Source organism: Bubalus kerabau, chromosome 1 (genome assembly GCF_029407905.1).
Source record: "Bubalus kerabau isolate K-KA32 ecotype Philippines breed swamp buffalo chromosome 1, PCC_UOA_SB_1v2, whole genome shotgun sequence".
NCBI classification, from domain to species: domain Eukaryota; kingdom Metazoa; phylum Chordata; class Mammalia; order Artiodactyla; family Bovidae; genus Bubalus; species Bubalus kerabau.
The window spans coordinates 148,344,528-148,369,143 of record NC_073624.1 but is presented as its reverse complement, the minus strand read 5'-3'; the positions used below and the strand labels follow the sequence as shown (position 1 = coordinate 148,369,143).

The 24,616-nt window shown below is 37.6% G+C and overlaps 1 protein-coding gene and 2 pseudogenes across 3 annotated transcripts in view; 2 read left to right on the top strand and 1 right to left on the bottom strand.

Annotated features, from left to right (window-relative positions):
- Positions 1–1,130: 1,130 nt before the first annotated feature.
- The window catches only part of DDX50 (DExD-box helicase 50), a 34,324-nt gene continuing 10,838 nt past the window's right edge, over positions 1,131–24,616 (bottom strand). For all 3 annotated transcript variants that reach the window (XM_055591459.1, XM_055591453.1, XM_055591461.1), the window contains 8 exons: positions 19,085–19,234; positions 11,320–11,481; positions 9,995–10,114; positions 9,182–9,255; positions 8,800–8,959; positions 5,597–5,731; positions 4,460–4,504; positions 1,131–1,625 (listed from right to left, as the gene is read on the bottom strand). In XM_055591459.1, coding sequence (XP_055447434.1) covers positions 1,347–1,625; positions 4,460–4,504; positions 5,597–5,731; positions 8,800–8,959; positions 9,182–9,255; positions 9,995–10,114; positions 11,320–11,481; positions 19,085–19,234 — 1,125 coding nt within the window. In that variant the 3' untranslated portion in view covers positions 1,131–1,346. The remainder of the gene's footprint in view (positions 1,626–4,459; positions 4,505–5,596; positions 5,732–8,799; positions 8,960–9,181; positions 9,256–9,994; positions 10,115–11,319; positions 11,482–19,084; positions 19,235–24,616) is intronic.
- LOC129641228 (RNA N6-adenosine-methyltransferase METTL16-like) lies at positions 11,547–13,865 on the top strand (annotated as a pseudogene).
- LOC129659968 (40S ribosomal protein S20-like) lies at positions 14,671–15,188 on the top strand (annotated as a pseudogene).

Sequence of the window (24,616 nt, the reverse complement as noted above, 5' to 3'; positions counted from 1 at the left end):
TGCAGGGGTTGCAGGTTCAATCCCTGGTCTGAAAACTAAGATCCTGCATGCCACGTGGCCAAAAAAGGAAAAAGAAAAAAGTTCTGTGATAAATACAGTATTTCATTTCCTTAAAAATGCACACAGGACTTTTGAAATCTGGTTCCTAAATCCTTATCTATTACTGTCCTCTATCACATGTAAGCCATACTGAACTATGTGGAGGCCTTCAGATTTACCGTGTTTTCTCTGCCTCTGGATTGCCGCGTATACAAGCATCCCTAGGAAATATTGCAGGTTCAGTTCCAGACCACCGCAATAAAGCAAATACTGCAATAAAGTGAGTCACACAGATTTTTTGGTTTCACAGTACATAAAAAAGTTATGTTTACACTATACAACAGTCTAAAGTGTATAAAGCTTTATATCTAAAATAAGGTACATACCTTAATTCAAAAATAGTATCAGAAAAAATAGGACCAACAGACTTGTTCAACACAGGACTGCCGCAAACCTTCCATTTCTAAAATATACAGTTATCTGTGAAGTGCAACAAAACGAGGTAGGCCTGTACTGCTCTGACTACAAACCCTCTCCCTGCTAACCTGGCTAGATCAACTTGTACTTCTGCTTTACTTCTCCTATCACTTCATCTAAAAAAGTCTGACTCCTAAGGCTGATTAGGCACACCCCAATTAGATCCTTCACATTCCATAGCTACTTTCATCCTAAACATCAGGTGTTAATCTCAACCAGAATTGCTGCTTTAAACTGTAAGTTCCTTGAAGATGGCGACCATGCCTTATTCACCACTATACCCCTGGGGGCTAGGATAGTGATGGGCACATAGTAGACATTCAACAAGTAACTTTAACTGTTGAATAAATAATTGAGGATGCACTGCTTGCACACCTTTTGATTAACTTTATCTAAAATTTAAAATGTTACATCTAACCAATCATGTCACCAGTCTTTACAGCCCTTTAATGCAAAAGGCATTTCTTATTTTCTACCCTATTATTATACAAAAGGAATGATCTGAATACAGACACACCATATTTTGTATTATGCAAGTAACGTTAAGATTGACTTAACTGCCACATTTTAGAAGAATTTTAAAAGATCACATTGAGAAAATTCTTAACACACAGTGAAAAGAGACAATAAAAGGAGGTTTTTTTATTCAAAGGTATAACTTGATAAGTAGATTTGTTTACAACCATTCTTGTGAAATACTTTTTAAAAAAATACAACCAACTTCTTTCCAAATAGCAGACACAGACCTCAGCTATGATGACCTAATTTTTGGTTGATAATGTACATGATTATGCAGAAACAGGCAAGCTCACACTGGAAGATTAACTATCTCAGTCAAAACTCCGCTTGTGGCCCCCACTTCTTGATCGATTTCTATTCCCACTTCGTCTTCTACCATCTTGTCGACTTCCTGACCGACTCCCCTGCCGACTCTGTCTACCTGACCGGCCACCGGATCGACCACCTGACCGGCCTGACCGGCCCGACCGGCCACTTGACCAACCACTCCTCTGTCTGGAATTAGAAGATGTGTTTCCATCATAATATTCTTCAATTTCAGGCAACTTGGCTGGCACTGAGAGTATCCAGTCTGAATCATGCCACTCTGCCTGTTGGGGTAATTTACAGGATTAATACAAATGCAAAATAGAAACCATAAGCAAGAACATGCGTATAGGAGACTCTTTGAATATCTATTAGCTAAATGTCATCAATCTATTAAGTCCAGAGTATCTGGAATAAAACTAAAAACCAGAAAGCAAAAAATATTCAAAGCTAAAACATAGGAACTTAAGTTTCCTAAATTTCATGAACAAACAAAACAGAAACAGACTCAGATACAGAGAACAAACAGGTGGTTTCCAGAGAAGAGAGAGATGAGGGGGATGAGTGAAACAGATAAAGGAGATCAAGAGACAGAAACTTCCAGTTACAAAATAAATTAATCACAAGGATGAAATGTACAGCTTGGGGAATATAGTTAATTATACTGTAATATTTTTGAATGATCAAAGTAGCAAGACTTATTGTAGCGATCATTTTGTAATATAAATACAGAATCACTATATTGTATACCTAAAACTAACACAGTTTTGCAGGTCAATTATACCTTTTAAAATTTTTTTAAAAATGTAGACACTGGGAGGAAATGCTTCAAAATGCTAATAGTGGTTATCTCTGGGGGATGGGAATTTATGTATGATTGTTACTTTTTTTGTTAATTGCTCAGTCGTGTCCGACTCTTTGCAACCCCATAGAGTGTAGCCCACCAGGCTCCTCTGTCCATGGGATCCTCCAGGCAAGAATACTGGAGTGGGCAGCCATTCCCTTCTCCAGGTGATTATTACGTTATACTTTTATGTGTTTCTAGTTGTCTGCAATGAACATCTACTCCTTGTAAAACTACAAAAAAAAACACAAAACAATAAATGTCATTAAAAATGAAAAAAATCCAGCTAAAACTTAAATCTCAAATTTAATGCAACAGTACAAAGCTTGGATCCTCCTCGCCCCCAAAAAAGTTTCTAAAAGCTAAGTATTAGTCGGAAGAGAGATTTTCAGGCCAATTTTGGCACTCTAAATTCCTACTCGGTTTATACATTCTAAAAGAGCCCACTGGTTTCTCAGCACAAAACGAACAGGCCACTAATAAGTGGTCATTGCTTTCAGAAGGTATACTGACAGAAACAAGGTCTGAGAGCTGATAATGCAGATTAAAAATCTGTCAACAGGGACTAAAAATGTCGCTATTGGAAACAATTTGGTATTGGGGTAAACAAAATATAAAGATCAGCAGCGCTTAAGAGCATCAATATGTCATATCCTGCTACACTGTCTTTCATTGTGATCATGAGTTGCCAAGGCAAGTTAATAGTAAAACACCTTACATGTCAGAATGAGCAGAGGCAAATAGCCACACACACAACTGGTGGCAATATATGACCAAAGCCTTAAAAATACACACAGTTTTTGGCCAAGCAGATATCTTAAAAAGTTCATCTTAAAGAAATAAACTTGGCAATGCATAAAGACTTAGCTATGCCAACATTTAAGGCCAACCTGTTGATAATGCACGTGAGTTGCTCAGTCATGTCGGACTCTTTGTGACCCCATGGACTGTAGCCTGCCAGGCTCCTCTGTTCATGGAATTCTCCAAGTAAGAATACTGGAGTGGGTTGCCATTTCCTTCTCCAGGGGATCTTTCCAACCCAGGGATCAAACATTGTAGGCAGATTCTTTACCATCTGAGCCTCCAGTGCAAATCTGTTTATAATAGAGTATTAGTATTGGAAATAATCTAAATGTCAGAAAAATAGGACATTGGGTAAGCTGGTCACCCATATGGCCAAATGCCAGGGAGCCAATAAAAGTAAGTAACTGTATAGTTGATAAAGAAATGTGTTTACAACATTTTCTGAATTTTAAAAAGGACTTTGAAAACCATATAATCCCGTTCTTGTGTCAAATATGTATGTATCAGGGACACAGATAGACAAATTTCACAGTGTAGGAATTTAGTGGACAATCTCTTTCTTCTTCAGATAAAACACAAGGAAAATTTTTTTAAAGAGACAAAGGAACTGGAGAACCTACAGAGTAAAAGAGACAAAAATCAAATTATACAGAATGAACTTTGCAGACCTTCTTATATTTAAAAATATTCAGGAGACAGAGGAAAATGTAAACACAAAATTGGATAATACTGATGAATTACTATTTGGGGGGCTTAATAATGGTATTATGTTTTTTGAAAGTGTTTTTAATATTTTAGCTATATAAAAGTATTTATGGTTGAAATGATAAGACTTCCTAGAATTTGTTTCAAAAGAATACAGGAGAGAGCTTCCCTGATGGCTCAGAGTTAAGAATCCACCTGCCAATGCAGGAAACATGGCAGTTCGATCCCTGATCCAGGAAGATCCCACATGCCACGGAGCAACTAAGCCTGGGTACTACAAATATTAAGCCTGTGCTCTAGAGCCTGGGAGCTGCAACTACAGAGCCCATGTGCCTCAACTACGGAAGCCTGTGAGCGCTATAGCCCAGGCTTCGCAACAGGAGAAGCCACTACAACTAGAGAAGAGCCCCACTCTCTGCAACTGAGGAAAAGAAAAGCCCACACAGCAAGGAAGATCCAGCACAGGCATAAACAAAATTAAAAAAAAAAAAAAGAAAAGGAATACAGTGTAAGTAGATGGAAGCAGACATGAAACACAACTGACCGTGAGCTGATAACTGCTGAAGCTGGGTGATGAGCACATGAGGATTTGGTATGCAATTCTATATTTTCACATTTGACAAACTGGATATTTATAATTTATTAGTTTATTAAGGATTTTTTCATTGATTTACACATGATAAAGATATTATAAATATGTCTTTTTAATCTCTGTATTTCAGAGAAACATATTCAACTATTTAACGGATAAAAATTTTTATATACCTGTAACCTTTCTGATTCGGCTGTGGGAACATCAAAGCAAACACCCTAAAAGCAAAATGAAAATATTTTTATTTAGATGCACACAAGGTGATTTTTTAAAATGCCTTCTTATAATTTTATATAAACTAAAAAAAGAAAAGATTAAGTGGGTCCCATGCTTACAGCTTACCAGCTAATACATAATAATAAAAAAATAAAAGATTAAGTGGGTCCCATGCTTACAGAATTAAACCAGCTAATACATAATAGTGTATGACACAGAATGACTGTTAATTGTACTTCCTAAATCTAAAAGTAAACCAGTATCTAATAAGAATTGACTACTAATGAGCACCTAGAGTAGTCCCTAGAAAAGTTTTTGTAGACACTATAATGTTCCATGTCCTTTGTAAAATGACCCATCTAATAAATTCCTTTAAAAATTTAATAACTGAAGATGTTTCCTCTTTGATCTTGGCTGCCAGTACACTGAAAGTTAATTAATATCCAAGTATAGCAAATGGTTTGGCCTAAGGATCTAAGTATATTTTCCCTCCCCCTCCACATTTTTTCTGAATATACGTAGTTGTCTTACGATCTTTTTTGAAGGTAATATTAAACTTTGAGAAAGATAACTTTCCAATAAACAAGTTAATAAATTCTAGATTAGCATGAACTTATAGAGTCAGGTGAGATGAATAAATATAACGTCTTTACACAAAACCATTAGAAGAAATCAGTCACTAAGATTACAGATGGCTTTAACTTCGCTATTTCATAACTGTATGAAAATACCTAATTCAGTTATCCTCATTAACAACCAATAGCAGGCCACTTAGAAACCAATATTGTATATTCTCTTAAAAAAAAAAAAGATTTAGCTGTTGCAATTATGTTGCTCAATTGTAAAAAATAAACACACACAACCACATATGCTTTCAAAGGCAGAAACTCAGATAACTTGAATTACAAATTAAGAAGAATGACTTACAGCTTTCTAGAGGAATGGGTTACTTACTAACTCCCCAAATTTCCAACTGGAAACACACTAACACATGGATAAAATAGTATTATTCATCCCATTAGACTTCAAAAAAACAATGAACAAAATCTACTAGTCTTTATAAACATATACGACAGTTGTCTAGAAAAGCCTACCATATTTCCTTTCAGGAGGCACATTCTGGTAATTTGGGACACAGCATTACTACTCAGCTTTCTGTTAAGTTCTTTCCAAGCACAGCTGACATCCTGTATTTCTTCTGGGCTTTCCAGAGTCATGGTCACAAACCCCTTAAGGAATAAAAGTCACATTGTATTTGAGAGAAAAGCAGCAGCAATAGGACAATAACATTCTAACTCAGCCTTTTTTTATGGCATCCCAGGTGGCACTAGTGGTAAAGAACCCGCCTACCAACGCAAGAGACGCAAAAGACAAGGGTTCAATCCCTGGGTCGGGAAGATCCTCTGGAGGGGGAAATGGCAACCCACTCCAATATTCTTACCTGGAGAATCCCATGGACAGAGGAGCCTGGAGGGCTACAGTCCAATGGGTCGCAAAGAGTTGGACACAATTGAAGCGACTTAGCGTGCATGCGTACACTTCTTATAAGCCAACATGACCAGTATAACGTGACCACTAAAAAAATAAACTATACTAATATAAGACTAATGCTTATAGACCATTGAAAGTACCATTCTTCTATACATTGATGTAAGACTACATTTAATTCTTAACATAATGCTTCAAGAGGAAATTATACAAACTACAGCATCAGAGATAAGGTAGTGAAGAGTTAAGGAAATGCTGAAGGACTCAAGGTTAGCTTTGAGTGGAAAAACAAGAGGACATAAACTTGTTTAAACTTTTGAAGGACTACACTTGAGCAAAAATGACTTGCTTTGTAAAAGTTCACTGGACAAGAAAACGATCAACATGAAGAAGATATAGGGAGACATTGATGTAACAAATGGTTAAGTGCCCCCTACATATGTGCCAGAGACTGTCCTAGGTGCTAGAGATTCAGCAGTAAATAGTCCTTTGTCTCAGGGAGTTACCTTGTACTGTACATGTAGCAAGGGGTTGGGGTGGGGGCAGTGAATGATGATGGGAGTTGTTGCTGTTTAGTTGCTAAATTGTGTCCAACTCTTTTGCTACTCTGTAGCCCACCAGGCTCCTCTGCCCTGAGATTTCCCAGGCAAGAACACTGAAGTGATCATGCCATTTCCTTTTCCAGGAAATCTTCCTGACCAAGGGGATCAAACCCAACTCTCCAGTTTGGCAGGCAGATTCTTTACCACTGAGCCACCAGTGAAGTCCAATGGTGGGAGAGGAGACAGTAAACAAAGAAGTAAATATATATAATGTCAGATAGTAATAAGAATCATTAAAAAAAAACAAAGCAGGGGAAGAAAACGAAAATAGAGAGTAAAGGCAGGAATAAGCTACCTTAGACAGGGTGATGGGGAAAGACCTCTGATACAGTGATACCAGATAGAAAGCTGAATGAAGTGAAGGAGGGAGCCAAGATTAGTAAAAGAACATTCAGAATAATACAAATAAGCACAAAGGCCTTGTGTACGATTAAGTTTATGTTTGAGTATCAGCAAGTAGGTTACAATAGTTGAAACAAGCAAGGGGAGAGTGACAGGAGATGAGGCCAAAGAGGTAGCAAGGGAAGACCCCACAGCACATTCCTCGTAAAGACTTTGGATTTTGATTTTAACCCATAAAAGAAATATAAAACCACCTACACCCTGTTGCTAAGATATTTAAGCAGAGGTTAGATGACCCATCTGCCAAAGAAGGATTCTTTTTATTAGATAAAAGATTTTAAAAGATAAAGGGATTAGATAACCTCTTAGATACTTCTTAGGTTTAAAAGTCTACCTTATGTTGATGTATGGCAAATATGAAACAAATACTATAAAGCAATTATCCTTCAATTAAAAATATTTTTTAAGTTAAAAAAAAATATATTACAATGGTAATGATGAAATATTATGAATAGTTTTATGCCAATAAATTTGATGACTTAAAAAGTGTACCTTAATGTTTCCTTAAGAAATGTGGTTTAAGTTTTCTTGAGGAGTATCTGGTGGGTTATTAGGGATAAAGTATTTGCTCAGTGCTAAAATAACACCCCATGGATTTCTTACTAATTACAGAGTAAAATATACTTTTTATAATGGGAATACATGGCTCTGGTATGGTTTGACATCTGATACTGACCTGGCAGGGGGACAGGTCAGATGGTGTTTTATACACATACACATACTCTCCACATATACAGGCAATCCTTACTTTGCATGGGAGAAACGCTGGGCTGGAAGAAGCACAAGCTGGAATCAAGACTGCCGGGAGAAATATCAATAACCTCAGATATGCAGATGACACTACCCTTATGGCAGAAAGTGAAGAACTAAAAAGCCTTTTGATGAAAGTGAAAGAGGAGAGTGAAAAAGTTGGCTTAAAAATCAACATTCAGAAAACGAAGATCATGGCATCTGGTCCCATCACTTCATGGCAAATAGATGGGGAAACAGTGGAAACAGTGTCAGACTTTATTTTGGGGGGCTCCAAAATCACTGCAGATGGTGACTGCGGCCATGAAATTAAAAAGACACTCCTTGAAAGGAAAGTTATGACCAACCTAGATAGCATATTGAAAAGCAGAGACATTACTTTGCCAACAAAGGTCCATCTAGTCAAGGCTATGGTTTTTCCTGTGGTCATGTATGGATGTGAGAGTTGGACTGTGAAGAAAGCTGAGCACCGAAGAATTGGTGCTTTTGAACTGTGGTGTTGGAGAAGACTCTTGAGAGTCACTTGGACTGCAGGGAGATCCAACCAGTCCATCCTAAAGGAGATCCGTCCTGGGTGTTCATTGGAAGGATTGATGCTGAAGCTGAAACGCCAATACTCTGGCCACCTCATGCGAACAGCTGACTCACTGAAAAAGACTCTGATGCTGGGAGGGATTGGGGGCAGGAGGAGAAGGGGATGACAGAGGATGAGATGGCTGGATGGCATCACCGACTCGATGGATGTGAGTTTGAGTGAACTCCAGGAGTTGGTGATGGACAGGGAGGCCTGGCGTGCTGTGATTCACGGGGTCGCAAAGAGTCGGACACGACTGAGCGACTGAACTGAACTGAACTGATGTTAGCTGGAGTCTATTTCTTGATTTGCATGGCTCCATGACAAAAAAAAAAAAACCGAGGAACAGGTTCTGGTATACAAGTTTCAGTTAACACAGTACTGTGCAAAGTAAAGATGTCCTATATTTCTCTCCAGATAAATATCTATGGTTCAGTTTTAATCTTTCTCAACCAGATACAATTTTCTCACAGATTTCTACCTTATCGGAGGTGATCAAAGATCGTGGTTCAAAACTTGACGCGCCAGAGATGTGGGCTAACGCTGCAGCCAGCGCATCCACTGCCCCCTTCTCTTCTATCAGTCTCTGAGCTGATGGTCGGAAAAAATCAACAGCAGCATAAGAAACAGAAGCCAAAGACCTATGGTTCAAAAACAGCAAATTTTCTTGGTCAAGACAAACGGGAAAGATTAAAGATAAAAGAAGTAATGGGAAAAGAGAGCAACTTTTTCGTATTTTAATGTAATTAAATGTCTGTTGGTAAAACTGGTGATTAAATTTTCTGATATGTCAACTAGGAGAGCTTAAAGATGTATAGCCTAATACAAAAGAAAAAATCATTCAGCAAGGTCAGAAAGCATACCTGATGGCATCCATGCTTTTAGATTTAACTAAATCCATTGTAGAAGGAACACCTACACGTTTAAAAGTAATTCCCTGAAAATGAAAGAATTACATTAAAGAAAAATGGAAGTCTTTACAATTAATTCCTAAATTAATCTAGATTGTTGAATTTCCATTTCTTGGACTTAAAGATTTCCAAGCCCTAGCAGATCAAGATTTCCTAATAAATCATCAATAACAAATTCTAGAAAAAGGGAAAAAAAAAATTTTCTTTCAATTGTCTCGTAGTTACAAATCATGGAATTACAGTTACAAAACAGCTGATTTTTTAAAAAAGATGCTGTTTACAATAAATTTTTTATTATCTTCATCGTACAAAGTATGTGAAATGTATGAAAATACACATCATAAAAACAGGAAAAATACTACAAAAACTCGAGACCACAAAAAAATGTGTAATTTCTTGTAGAAACTGGCTATTGTAACATTTCTCAATATAATCTTGACTATTACACCAAGATAATGTCATAATCATCCATTTACAATATCAGACTAAGAGGTACTGAAATCACAATGCACTTCTGATTTTAGTCAAGGGAGAAATTCAAGGGAAAAGGGAGAAAGTCAGCTCTTCTGTCTTCATAATAAAAGCTGTATTAAAACAAAGTCTTGCAGCTAATATAAATTTAGCTCTCCACATGCTTCACATCCAAATGCAGCTTAAAGGAGAAGTCATAAAATCTATTTGTGAGAACAAATATAAAAAGATCTCTGATCTCTTTTCTAAGGCACCATTTAGATAATAAGCCTGAAATAATTTAACTCTACTTACTGCTTTTTGTTCCACATATCGTAATTGACCTCTTTCTCTCGGTTGATAAAAACATATGCAGATCCCTGTCCGGCCAGCTCGACCTGTGCGTCCAGAGCGATGAATATAGGACTCAACATCCTAAAAATAAAAGAGGTAACTCTTCTTAAAAAATGTGGCAAATTAAACAGTCATTCCAGCAACCAAATAGTAATACTAGAAACAACTACTACTATGGATAATAACACTTTTATTTCAATCCTGTTGCTCTTTTCAATATTCCAGAGAATATTTATGCTTGAATTCTGCAGTAAAAGGGATGAGATTTAAAACCTTTTTATCCAGCCTATCCCAAGGTTCTTTATATGGCAACTTTTTATACTTGTCTTGCATGATTACATACTTCAAAAGTAAATAAAGAACTTAACCATTTGCAAAGGTACCAGATTCTGATCGATTTAACATTACACTAACAAAAACTGGCTAAGAGCAAGAATAGATAACATATATATTTTTTAATCTAAGCAAAGTCTTGTAAATAAAAGGCAATTTATATAGCTCTTATTTTCTCCAAATCAAATTTCATTTCCTTGCAAAGTAAAAACGCAACGAAATATCAACTTACACCTATTAGAATGGCCATCACCAAAAAGACAAAAGAGAACAGATTAACATTTGTTAATGCTGGTGTGGAGGTGGAGAAAAGATAACTTTATGCACTGTTGGAAACCAATATGGAGCATCCTCAAAAGTTAAAAATAGAATGACCACATGATCCAGTATTACATTTCCAGGAGTATATCCAAAGGATATGAAAACACTAATTCAAAAAGATATCCACACCCCTATGTTCATGGCAGCATTATTTACAATAGTCAAGACACAGAACCAACCTGTGTCCATCAAGAGACAAACAAATAAAAAGGTTTACATGGAATATTACTCAGCCATAAAAAGAGGAAATCCTACCATTTGTGACAACATGGATGAACTTTAAAGGCAATATGCTAAGTGAAATAAGTCAGAGAAAGACAAATACTGTATGATCTCACTTACATATGGAATCTAAACAACAACAAATAAAAAAACTAAACCCATAGAAACAGAGGGTGGTGGGGAGGAGAAATGAAGGGAGGTGGTCAAAAGATATAGACTTTCAATTAAAAGATAATTCCTTTCTTCTTTTATACCTATATGAGAAGGTGGGTGGTAGTTGAACCTATTGTGGGCATCAATTCACAACATATATAAAGCAAAGCATAGTGCTATTATGGCTTAAACTTACACAGTGAGGTATGTGAATTATTTTTCAATAAAATTGGTGGGAAAAAACACTCATTTCCTACCTGCGGAGGTGAACTCTGAATCACCAGGTCAACCTCAGGAATGTCCAAACCACGGGCAGCCACGTTGGTTGCCACCAAAACTTTAAAACTACCCTCTCTGAAGCCTTTCAGTGTAATTTCTCTTTGTGACTGAGCGATGTCCCCATGTAAACACTGGGCATTCTATTTGGAAAAAAAGGAAAAGTAAGTGGATAGCACATAGTTAGCAGTGACAGCATCCAGATACTATGTAGTCTGTGCTCTTTTTGTTGCTGTTTTTATTTATTTGGCCACACCGTGCAGCATGCGGGATCGTAGTTCTCCACCAGGGATTGAACCTGCACCCCTGGAGTGCAAGTGTGGAGTCTTAACCACTGGACCAACAAAAAGGGAAGTCCTTCCTCTTTTTGTTGTTGTTTCTAAATCTGGTAATTATAAAAATACATGCTTATTGTTTTTAAAAATCAAACAATGCAGAAAAACGTTTAGCATAAAATGCAAAAGCTTTCCTTAATATCAGTCTCCTAATAAGTAACTGCTAACAGTTCAGTAAATATTCCTCCACACACTATTTTTTAAATACACACACCTCACAAATCCTAGCATATAATTTTATGAATTTATAAAGATGGGATTATACTGGGACTTCCCTGCTGGTCCAGTGGCTAAGACTCTGCACTTTCAATGTATGCAGCCTAGGTTTGATTTCTCAGGGAACTAGATCCCACATGCTACAACTAAGTGTTCACAAGCCACACTAAAGATCCCACATGCTACAACGAAGACCTAGTGCAGCCAAATAAATAACTTAAAAAAGAGAGATTATACTATATATGTATGGTTTTACAACCTACCTTCTAAATTTGTTGTATCTTAGCCATAGATACACATCTACTTAATTTTTTAAAACTACATACAATTTCTTCATATGGCTACAGTATCTTCTTTTCTTTCTGGCTGCGACACATGCAATCTTAGTTTCCCCACCAGGGACTCAGCCCAGCCTCAGCAGTGAAAGCTCTGAGTGCTAACCACTGGATTGCCAGGAAATTCCCAGTATCATGTATTTTAGCAATACCCTACTAATGAACATTTGGGTAGGATCCAAACTTTCACCTTTAGAAACAAGGCTATAGTGAATAACCTTGTACTGTATCTCCAGATCCCTCAGTATATGTATAATTTCAGTAGATTACATGTCTAGAAGTTGAATTCCTAGGTCAAAAATTATAAACATTTAACATTTTAATAGCTACTGTAAAATTGTATTATAAAAAGAAGTTTATAAACAAATAGCATATACACATATGACTGGAGCCACTTATCTGATCTTATAAAAGTAGTTAAAGTACCACAGAAGACACTCCTGATGGATGCTCTTAAAGAAGAATCTGAGATAATTTATGACTTTTGCGTGTGCAACCCTCCCTTTTTTGCCAATCAGTTGGAAGCCAAGGGAGTGAATTCTGAGTGACTTCTCGAAATCCTCGAAGACCCCCACCCAGTTCTGTAAATACAGGAGGAAGCACAGAGATCATGGCAGAAGGAGGTGAATTAGAGTTTGTTAAAAGGATCATCCACGACAGTTTACAGCTTAAAAAAAGATTAAGATGGTATAGCTGTATGCTGGGGAAAAAAATGCAGCCTGGCTCCTCTGAAGGAAGAACTTCACATACAAGCGGTTCCTAAAGTCACCAATACTGAATTCTGCCAGGGTCAGACAATGAGATGGGCTTTGGCTTGGAGTTTTTATGATGACTAACAGTACCATTACCACCCAGTAAGTGAAGAAAACTAGAGAAGCCAAGGAAGCCCATTACGTTTGTAGTCCTCGGGTCTGTGATGAAAGAACTAGCCCTCAAAGCACCATCTCTGGGCCCTGAGACGGTGGAAGGCATCGTGGTTGTGACAACATGGATTGAAAAAATCCTCACTGATCTAAAGGTCCAGCATAAATGAGTTTCCTGTGGAAAGGAGAAATCAGCCTTTTCCTAACAGCCCTAGAAAACTCCTGGATTCACTTAAGGAGGAAGAAAAGAGACCGAGTGAGACAACTGAGAGAAGTGCCCCTAGCTCCCAAGAACGTGATCGAAGCCTTGGAAGAGAAAAAGTCTGCCCCCAAAGAGTCTGGCAGTAGTCAGGATGTTGCCCAGGGCCCCCAGGAGAGTGCCCTCGGGGGTCCTGCTTCACCAGAAGGCGAGTCTGCCACTGTGGGGGGCCACGGCCCCAGCCAGGACTCGCTTTCCCAGGAGGAAAACCCAGAACCCATGGAGGAAGAAAGGAGTGAGGAAAAGGGGGACATGTAGGTTCTGGAAGGTTGTAAAGGCTCTAGTAATGGAGCCCAGGACCACGAGGCTCCTGAGCCCTTCAGCAGCCCAGTGTCTGAAAAAGGGAACCATCTCCAAGGAGTGGCTGGACGTTACTTATTCAAGTGTCTGATAAACGTTAAGAAGGAGGTAGATGACGCCTTAGTTGAAATGCACTGGGTTGAGGGCCAGAACAGGGATTTGATGATCCAGCTTTGTACTTATATACGTAACCAAATTTTCAGGCTTGTTGCTAGTTAACTCCAAATTTCTAGCACAATTGGGAAAGTTCTATAAAGCAGCTTGCTTTGAAGAGTGGCCTGGGGGGTGGCAAGCTGAATTCCATCATTAGCTCACTAGTAACATTATGCGGAATTGTCTTAAAAAACCAACAAATGAGTCCATTTTTAAACACCCGCCTCCTTTAAAAAAAAAAAAATTACAGGGCATTGTAGTATGGTAGTTCAGAGAAAGAACTGTGGTGATCAGCATCAACAAAATGCCATCGGTAAACACATAAGGGATTTAAACCTGACTTAAGCTGATCACCTTTGGAGAAGGAAATGGCAACCCACTCCAGTATTCTTGCCTGGAAAATCCCATGGACAGAGGAACCTTGTGGGCTACAGTCCATGGGGTCCCAAGAGTCAGACACGGCTGAGTGACTTTCACTACTTCACAATAGGAGTGATTAGTTATATTTATCTATTTAACAATACTTAGTCCTAACCACTAGACCACCAGGGAATTCCACACCTATACGTCTGTATTTCTGTACTTATTGACTGCTTGTTATAAGAAAAGCACTGAATAAACACCTTATTTTGTCTTAAAAGTATATTAAAAAATTAATACCAATTTTTAAAATGGGAACATGGGCAGTGAAATATGAAGTGATTTGCCCCAGGTTACAGAGCCAGGAAATAACACAATTGGAATTTATATCGTGTTCTGACTCCAAAGTGCAACTAAACATTATACACAGAAAGAACATGTTAATAAGTGAGAACAATTACAGAAGTAGAACTGTGAGGAATGCCAGTATTTAAAGTGCAAGTAAGAGGAAGACGCGGTCGCGGCTGCTGCAGACTTTTGTGCCGCCCGCTCCTGCTCCTGACTCACTGCTGTTCACTCTCGCCGAGGAACAAGTCGGTCAGGAAGCCACGCCGCAGCCATGGCCTTTAAAGACACCGGCAAGACTCCCATGGAGCCAGAGGTGGCCATCACCGGATTAGGATCACCCTCACCAGCCGCAACGTGAAGTCTCTGGAGAAGGTGTGTGCTGACCTGATCAGAGGCGCGAAGGAAAAGAATCTCAAAGTGAAAGGACCAGTTCGGATGCCTACCAAGACTCTGAGAATAACTACGAGGAAAACTCCTTGTGGTGAAGGTTCTAAGACTTGGGATCGATTCCAAATGAGGATCCACAAGCGACTCATTGACCTGCACAGTCCTTCTGAAATTGTCAAGCAGATCACTTCCATCAGTATTGAGCCGGGAGTCGAGGTGGAAGTCACCATTGCTGATGCCTAAATCAACCTTTTTAATAAATCGATCATCAGTTGTTATAAAAAAAAAAAAAAAAAGTGCAAGTAAGAATATAAAAAGACTTCAACAAAGTTGGGAAAGATTAACCAGGGAAGAAGTAAGAAAACCTGTGTGATATCATGGAACCCAAGTTAGGAGAACTGTTTCAAGAAAAGATACTTTTTTTTAAAGTCAAAAGCAAATATACTTTTCCACAAACATCTATGACAAAATTTAGTGACAAGGTATTTTCATGGTTTCCAAACATAAGCAGGTAGAGACAAAAACCTACTGGGGTGGGGGAGGGGTTTGCTAGCCCTAAGAACACATAGATACTCCCTAGAAAGCATAATGGGGAAAGCATAATTTGAGAAAGTCAGTTGAAACTGGTAGAATTCTTAAACATTTAAGGGTGATCATGAGGAGCCAGAGGTAAAGTGTGAAACCAAATACCAAAAAAATTAGAATTCAAGAAATTTTGCTGAAAAAGCCTGAAACAGTCTGGGCCCAAATGAACTCTCAAACTAACAAACCAATGCTTCTTTGAAGGGACAAAGCCCTGCACTAAGAAATTATTGGACCTAAAATTCAAACTGAGGATGACAGGGATCCCAGAAGCAAAGGAAAGAGATGACTCAGATGAAAGTGAAGGGAAAGTCAATCAGAGCTCAAAAAGTGGGAGACTTTTTTTAAAAAGCTTTATTGAGATATACTTTGTAGACTGTATTCTTAAATACTATCAAAAATAAAAATGGCAGCTCTAGACCTGTGAAGCGAGAAAACTATTCTGACCCATAGCTCCCCATCAAAAGTTTGAAAAGATTAATCCCATCTAAAAATGAGCAACAGAACAGGTTATGGTTAAATACTATAGAAAGTAATTATAATGGAACAAATAAAAATATTCACCAAAACAATGAAAGAGCTCTAGAAAGGAATGCCTGCAAAACAGATAAAGAGTATATATTATATTTCTGAATGAGCTAAAAGAAAATTTTTAAATATTGATACATGAGAGAACAAGAAAAATCAGAATGAGAAAAAGTAAAATATGGGATGAAATGACTCAAAGAAGTAGAAATAAAAGGCAAAGACTTTTCACAAATGAAGACTACACCGGAAGGAATACAAGACCGATTGAACACAACAAATGATACCTTAATTTTGAAAAGTTTGAAAATTTAAATAAAGATTAAAAAATTTGTTATCAAGTGATAAAGAAGAGAGGGAAAAAGAGCCAACATATGTATAACAGGAGTCCTTGAAGGAAAAAACCAAAGCAATCAGACAAACCAAATACCAGAAAAATTAGAATTCAAGAAATTTTGTTGACATTTAAAAATACATACATTTGAAACTACAAATTATATGCACTGTGCATTCATAAAAAGTGAACAACACCGAAATATATTCTAGTGTAACTACTGATTTTTAAAGGAAAAGGAAAAAACACTTGTATTCAGGCAAAAAAACTTAATCAATCACTTATAACAGGAAAAAAATCAGACTGGCATCAGACTTTTTATAGTAGGCTTTATTCCAATGGAAAACATATGTAAGATACTGAAGGAAAAGGTAAACCAAGAATTTTAAATCCAACCAAAATGATTTTAAAGTTACAAACAAGCTATCATCAATACTACCAATACTAAGTCGCTTCAGTCGTGTCCGACTCTGTGCGACCTGAGACGGCAGCCTACCAGGCTCCTCTGTCCCTGGGATTCTCCAGGCAAGAACACTGCAGTGGGTTGCCATTTCCTTCTCCAATGCATGAGAGTGAAAAGTGAATCATGAGCCCTTACTTGGGAATCTTCTAGATACTAAGTGACAGCAAAAATGACTGAAGAGACATTGACACAAGGCCAATGGTGTTATCAATATAGGTTAAAATCATAAAAAGGAAAAAGAACTAGATATTACATATCTCCTGATGGAAGTATATCATCTGTGAAATAAATTTGCACAAACCAACCAACCTCAATTTACAGGAAATACAGAAAACAGCAGCATACTGCTTTCTGTTAAATGGTATCACTCATGAAAACTTGGTTTCTTAAATAATTTAAAAAGCTATAGAAGAAATAGAGGAATCCATGTATTGAAGAGATTTAATGAAATCACTTATTTGGATTCAGATTAAAAAAAAAAAAAACAAGCCATAAAAGAAAAAACAAAGCATGTATGCATGAGGACATTGAGAATTTGAAGACTGATATTTGAAGATATTAATTTTTTAGATGTCATTAACAGTATTGTGAGTTTTGAAAAAAATAACCCTTTTATTTTAGAAATACATACCCAAATATTTCTGGGTATAATAACATGTTGTCTAGCATTTGCATCAGAATAATTCAAGCACAAGAAGTGAGGGGGCATTTGGATAAAATAATTGTTGCAGCTGAAAAACGAATACACAGGGGCTCATTACACTGTCAACTTCTGTATATGTCTTAGATAAGTTTGAAATTTTCTGTTATAAAAACTTAAAAAAGACATAAGGATTTAGTGTTCTGACCCATTCACTCAGTAAATATTTGCGTTTCAACTTATACACAACTCTACAACATTACCCACTCTTATCCATAGAAACTCATCTTGTTTCACTCTTCTGTGTTTTCAAGATCACATTTGCAAAGTCTTAAGAAAACTTCCAAATAGGAAAACGAGTACGTCAAGGCTGTATATTGTCACTCTGCTTATTTAACTACTATGCAGAGTACATCATGAGAAACGCTGGGCTGGAAGAAGCACAAGCTGGAATCAAGACTGCCAGGAGAAATATCAATAACCTCAGATATGCAGATGACACCCCCCTTATGGCAGAAAGTGAAGAGGAACTAAAAAGCCTCTTGATGAAACTGAAAGAGGAGAGTGAAAAAGTTGGCTTAAAGCTCAACATTCAGAAAACTAAGATCATGGCATCCGATCCCATCACTTCATGGGAAATAGATGGGGAAACAGTGGAAACAGTGTCAGACTTTATTTTTCTGGGCTCCAAAATCACTGCAGATGGTGATTGCAGCCATGAAATTAAAAGACGCTCATTCCCTGGAAGAAAAGTTATGACCAACCTAGATAGCATATTGAAAAGCAGAGACATTACTTTGCCAACAAAGGTCCATCTAGTCAAGGCTATGGTTTTTCCAGTGGTCATGTATGGAGGTGAGAGTTGGACTGTGAAGAAAGGTGAGTGCCGAAGAATTGATGCTTTTGAACTGTGGTGTTGGAGGAGACTCTTGAGAGTCCCTTGGACTGCAAGGAGATCCAACCAGTCCATTCTAAAGGAAATCAGTCCTGGGTGTTCTTTGGAAGGAATGATGCTAAAGCTGAAACTCCAGTACTTTGGCCACCTCATGTGAAGAGTTGACTCATTGGAAAAGACTGTGATGCTGGGAGGGATTGGGGGCAGGAGGAAAAGGGGATGACAGAGGATGAGATGGCTGGATGGAATCACCGACTTGATGGATGGGAGTTTGAGTGAACTCCGGTGGATGAGGATGGACAGGGAGGCCTGGCGTGCTGTGATTCATGGGGTGGCAAAGAGTCAGACATGACTGAGCGACTGAACTGAACTGAAGCAAACTTCTGATGAAAATGGATAGAATTCAGGATTTTCCTGGTGGTCAAGCAGCTAAGACTCCACATGCCAATTTCTGGGCAGGGAACTAGATCCCATATGCTGCAACTAAAGATCTCACATGCTGCAACTAAGATCCAGCATAGCCAAATAAATAAACAGTTGCAAGAGGATTTAGAAATCTTATATTAAAAAAAAAAACTGACAGAATTCTATCCTGACTTAACAGATCATGACAGGCTGGCTCTAACATCTTTCTGAATTAGACTCAACTCTAAGAATGACAATCAAACCTAGACTACAAAGGACATGACTTTTTTACCTAGTGATTCATAATCTATAATCTCAATTAAAGAAATCATGAAAAAAGACTTACCTGTTTTATGTGTGGATTCATGGCCATTTCAGTTACATTCTTTTTGGTCTCACAGAAGATAATAGCCCTCCCTTCAGACCCACTGTAGACTTGAAGGACATCTCCAATAACTGCTGGCCTCTGAGACCAGTGGCACTGGATGGCCAAATGCTTTGAGGAAAGAAAATACCAAATATCTGCTTCATTCAAATTATTGAAAAGATTTCTTGTCTACATTTATTTCTATTTGTTCAAGAATTGGTCTTCCTGGAACACAATAAGACAATGATACTCCCCGATGCCACTTTAAAACAGCCATCAACAAGTGAAACGATAGGCAAATTGTAGTACACTTATACAGCGGAATCCTATTCAGCAGGTAAAAGGAATCAGCTACTGATCTATACAACAATATAGATGAGTCTCAAAACGTATCCTAGGTGAATGAAGCCTTACAGAAAGGTACACACAATACGATTCCATTTATATAAAGTTTTAGAACAGGCAAAACTAATCTATGATGGAAAACACACAACAGTGGTTTGCCTCTGAAAGGGGAATGGGCAGAGGCAGAGGGAACTTTCTGTGATGATGGTATAATATTCTTTATTTTGATAGGGGTTTGGGTTGCACACATGCATGACTCTACCAAAATGAAGCAAATGTACACTTAAAATCTTGCATTTTGTTGTATGTAAATCTTATCTTAAAAACTGTAAATATTAGGTGGATGAACCTCAAAAACATGCTAAGTCAAAGAAGTCCAACACAAAAAAGCCACGTGTTGTAATGATTACATTTATATGAAATATCCAGAAGAAGTAAATCCATAGAAACAGAAAGAAGATTGGTGGCTGCCTGGGGCTAGGATAAGGTGGGAATGGACAGTGACTGCTTAACAGCTACAGGATTTCCTTTTCAGGTAATGAAGTGTTTTGGAAGTAAATAGAAGCAATGGTTGTGTAATACCATGAATGTACTAAATGACTCTGAACTGCACACTTCAAAGTGTTTAATTTTAGCTATGCAAACTTTACCTCAATTTAAAAAATTACATGTAAATATTGAAATCTAGCTAAAGATATGCACACTAAAATACTTATGGGGAGGGAATTCAATGTCAGTCCAGTGGTTAGAACTCCAAGCTTTCACTGCTGAGGGCAAGGGTTCAATCCCTCAACTAAGATCCTGCAAGTGGCACAGTACAGCCAAAAGACAAAAACAACTTACAGGGAAGTATACGATTTCTGTAATTTGAAGTAAATTAAAAAATCAGATAGATATAAGGGATGAGTAGACAAGCAATAAGCAAATACAGCAAAATATTATTGGCAGAATCTAGCTGATGGGTACATGGGTGTTCACTATAAAATTCTCTCAGCTTTCAGTGTTTGAAAATCTTCATGATAAAATGTTGAGGAAAAATCTACTGTAACATTTTAAATCCATACATTTTAACATACTATATCTCAATAAAATTGTTTAAAACAATTAATTATTGAACACATGGAAAACACAGACAAGCACAAAGAAGAAAATTAAGAATCATCTGTACCAGGTAAATCAAAGTCTTGCTTCTTCCTCTCCACCTCTCAAAAATAAAAATAAAAAAGCAGGGCTTCCCTGGTGGCTCAGCAGTAAAAAAATATTCCTGCCAATGCAGGACACCAGGGTTCAATCCCTGATCCAGGAAGATCCCACATCAAGTGCACCCCAACTATTGAGCTTGTGCTCTAGAGCCCCAGAGCTACTAACTACAGAGCTCACGTGCCACGACTACGGAACCTTGCGTGCCCTAGAGCCAGAGTTCTGCAACAAGAGAAGCCATCACAATGAGAAGCCGTATACCACAACTAGAGAGAAGCCCCTACTTGCTGCAACTAGAGAAAAACCCATGCAGCAACGATGACCCAGCACAGCTATAAATAAATTTTTAAAATATCAGGTTGGTGCAAAGTAATAATGGTTTTTGCACTGTTGATATTTGCCATTTGATATTGGACAACATTCTAAATGAGGTTATCTTATACATTATTTTACTGTGCATTTCTCGCTTTATGGGGGTTTTTTTGCTAATAACTTATCACTTATTTTATACTATGGAAATGATGTTACACAAAATAGCAAATTCGAGTAATTTTCTTATTTGAGTTCAAAATGGGTCATACAACAGCAGAGACAACTCACAACATCAGCAACACATTTGGCCCAGGAACTGCTAATGAACATACAGTGTCGTAGTGGTTCAAGTAGTTTTGAAAAGGAGACAAGAGCCCTGAAGATGAGGAGCATAGTGGCTGGCCATCGGAAGTTGGCAACAACCAATTGAGAGGATTATCAAACCTGATCCTCTTACAACTGCACAACAGGTTGCAGAAGAACTCAAAAGTTGACCATTCTACGGTTGTTTGGCTTTTGAAACAAACTGGAAAGGTGAAAAAGCTTGATAAGTGGATGCCTCATGAGCTGACCAAAAATTTTTTTTAAATCATCATTTTGAAGTGTTGTCTTCCCTTATTCTACGGAACAAATAACGAACCATTTCTCGATTGGATTATGCTGCTGCTGCTGCTGCTGCTAAGTCACTTCAGTCGTGTCCAACTCTGTGCGACCCCATAGACAGCAGCCCACCAGGCTCCCCCGTCCCTGGGATTCTCCAGGCAAGAACACTGGAGTGGGTTGCCATTTCCTTCTCCAATGCAGGAAAGTGAAAAGTGAAAGTGAAGTCGCTCAGTCGTGTCTGACTCTTAGCGACCCCATGGACTGCAGCCCACCAGGATCCTCTGTCCATGGGATTTTCCAGGCAAGAGTACTGGAGTGGGGTGCCATTGCCTTCTCTGCAATTGGATTATGACATGCAATGAAAAGTGGATTTTATATGACAACCAGTGACGATCAGCTTGGTAGTTGGACTGAGAAGAAGCTCCAAGGCACTTCCCAAAGCCAAACTTGCACCAAAAGATCACGGTCATTGTTTGGTGGTCTGCTGCCCATCTTATCCACTATAGCTTTCTGAATCCTGGCAAAATCATTACATCTGAGAAGTATGCTCAACAAATTGATGAGAAGCACTGAAAACTGCAACCCCTGCCACCAGCATTGGTCAAAAGAAGGGGTCCAATTCTTCTCCATGACAACACCCGACTGCACATTGCATGACCAACACTTCAAAAGTTGAACTATGAAGTTTTGCTTCATCTGCCACATTCACCTGACCTCTTGCCACTGACTACCACTTCTTCAAGCATCTTGACAACTTTTTTGTAGGGAAAACGCTTCCACAATCAGCAGGAAGAAGAAAATGCTTTCCAAGATTTCGCTGAATCCCAAAGCATGGATTTTTATGCTAGAAGAATAAGCAAACTTATTTCTTGTTGGCAAAAATGTGCTGATTGTAATGGTTCTTATTTTAATTAATAAAGATATGTTTGAACCTAGTTTTATTGATTTAAAATTCACAGTCCCAAACCGTAATTACGTCTACACCAACCTAACAAATAAATAAAAATAAAAAGATCCTGAATCTCATCAAGCCTGACAATCTAACCATCAACTCACAGGAAAATTAAAGCAGAGGAACATGTTAACTAACACCAGAGTTGCAAATCAGCAAACTGAAACTATGGGAAACTTGAAAGACAATTTTTTATTCAATTAAAAACTGCAAAGAAGGGACAGAGGAAACTATATTTAAAAGATTTAATAGATGAATGAATAAAGATATATACGATGGAATATTACTCAGTGACAAATAAGAAAATGAAACCTTGCCATTTTCAACTACATGGATGAATCTAGAAAATATCAGACAGAGAAAGACAAATACTGTATGATCTCATTTATATGTGGAATCCTAAAAAACAAAACACAAAAAAAATGAAAACAGAAACATAGATACAAAATACAAAACAGTGGTACTGTTTTGAAGTGCAAAGTGGCGGGGGGGGGGGACTTGTGACAGGGATTGACAGGTAAAAACTTCTAGTTCTAAAATAAATACACCACAGGGATGCAATATACAGCATAAGGAATACAGTCAAAAATATTGCAACAACTTAGTATGGGAACAGATGGTTATCAGATTTATTGTGGTGATCATTTCATAACATATGCAAATATCAGATCACTATTTAGTACACCTGAAACTAACATAATATTGCATATCAACTATATTTCAGTTTTTAAAAAGAAAAAGATACAGTGAATAAACAAACATTCAACACAAGAATTAAAAAAAAAAAATTAAAACACATATAAACCAGTAGCAATATAAAGATCTTATGTGAATCCATATTCAAACGTACTACTTACCAAAAAAAGGACAAATAGGATAATGTGAACACTAGCTATTTAAAGATATTTTTAAAAATTGTTTTTTTCTACTGTGATGGTAACTTTGTGTTTTTGTTTTTAAAGAGCTCTTCTTTCCCAGAAGTAATCATCAGTATTAGTTTGATGCTTATCCTTCCCACCTATCCACCTATAAATATCTAAAGAATCTATTTAGGATTATTTGTGTATCTTTTAAAATAGTACGATTCTGTACTTAGAATTTTGTAATCTGGTTTTTATCACTCAAATTCTTTTTAGCCATTATGTTGTGTTTATAGATCATACTCTTGCTCATCTGGACTATTTTAATCTACGTACACATGTATGTACATCTATCAAATGTAAAGGTGACATATGTGATACATGCTATGCTATGCTATGCTAAGTCACTTCAGTCGTGTCCGACTCTGTGTGACCCCAGAGATGGCAGCACACCAGGCTCCCCCGTCCCTGGGATTCTCCAGGCAAGAACACTGGAGTGGGTGGCCATTCCCTTCTCCAATGCATGAAAGGGAAAAGTGAAAGTGAAGTCGCTCAGTCGTGTGCGACTCCTAGCGACCCCATGGACTGCAGCCCACCAGGCTCCTCCATCCATGGAATTTTCCAGGCAAGTATACTGGAATGGCGTGCCATTGCCTTCTCCTATGTGATACATACTTGTCAAAAATAATGCAAATATTACCTTAATTCTCTTAAAAAAATATACTACAAGTTTAAATTTTCATAGAGTCAAAATTATAAAGCTTTTCCTTTATGGTGTCTTCTACTTTATGTCTAGAAAAGCCTTCCCTCCCTGAAATCAAATAATGATCTACAAACTGCTGTAAATTATTATATGGCTTAATTTTTTTAAATATTGGTGAATACGGTTGGTACAGGGTATGAAATGAGGATCTTTATTCCACCTAAGCTTTAATATATTATCCCAACACCAGCAAACTGTGATCAGTCACCTCACTTCTCACATTCTACATACTTTAAATCTGTCTCTATGGATATATGTATCTCTCCCCTGTTAGGACTTGCCTGTTCACAAACTTGTTCCCCTATTTAACTCTGCTCCTCAGTCTTAGACCATAGAAATACCTAGGCATCTTATTGACTAAGGACCAAAAACAAAAGATTTGGCCTGAATTGGTACCAAAAAACATACATTTAACTTCAACAAATTTCAAAACACCAACTAAAAGCTAAAATCTATCATAATGGAAAGCTACTTAC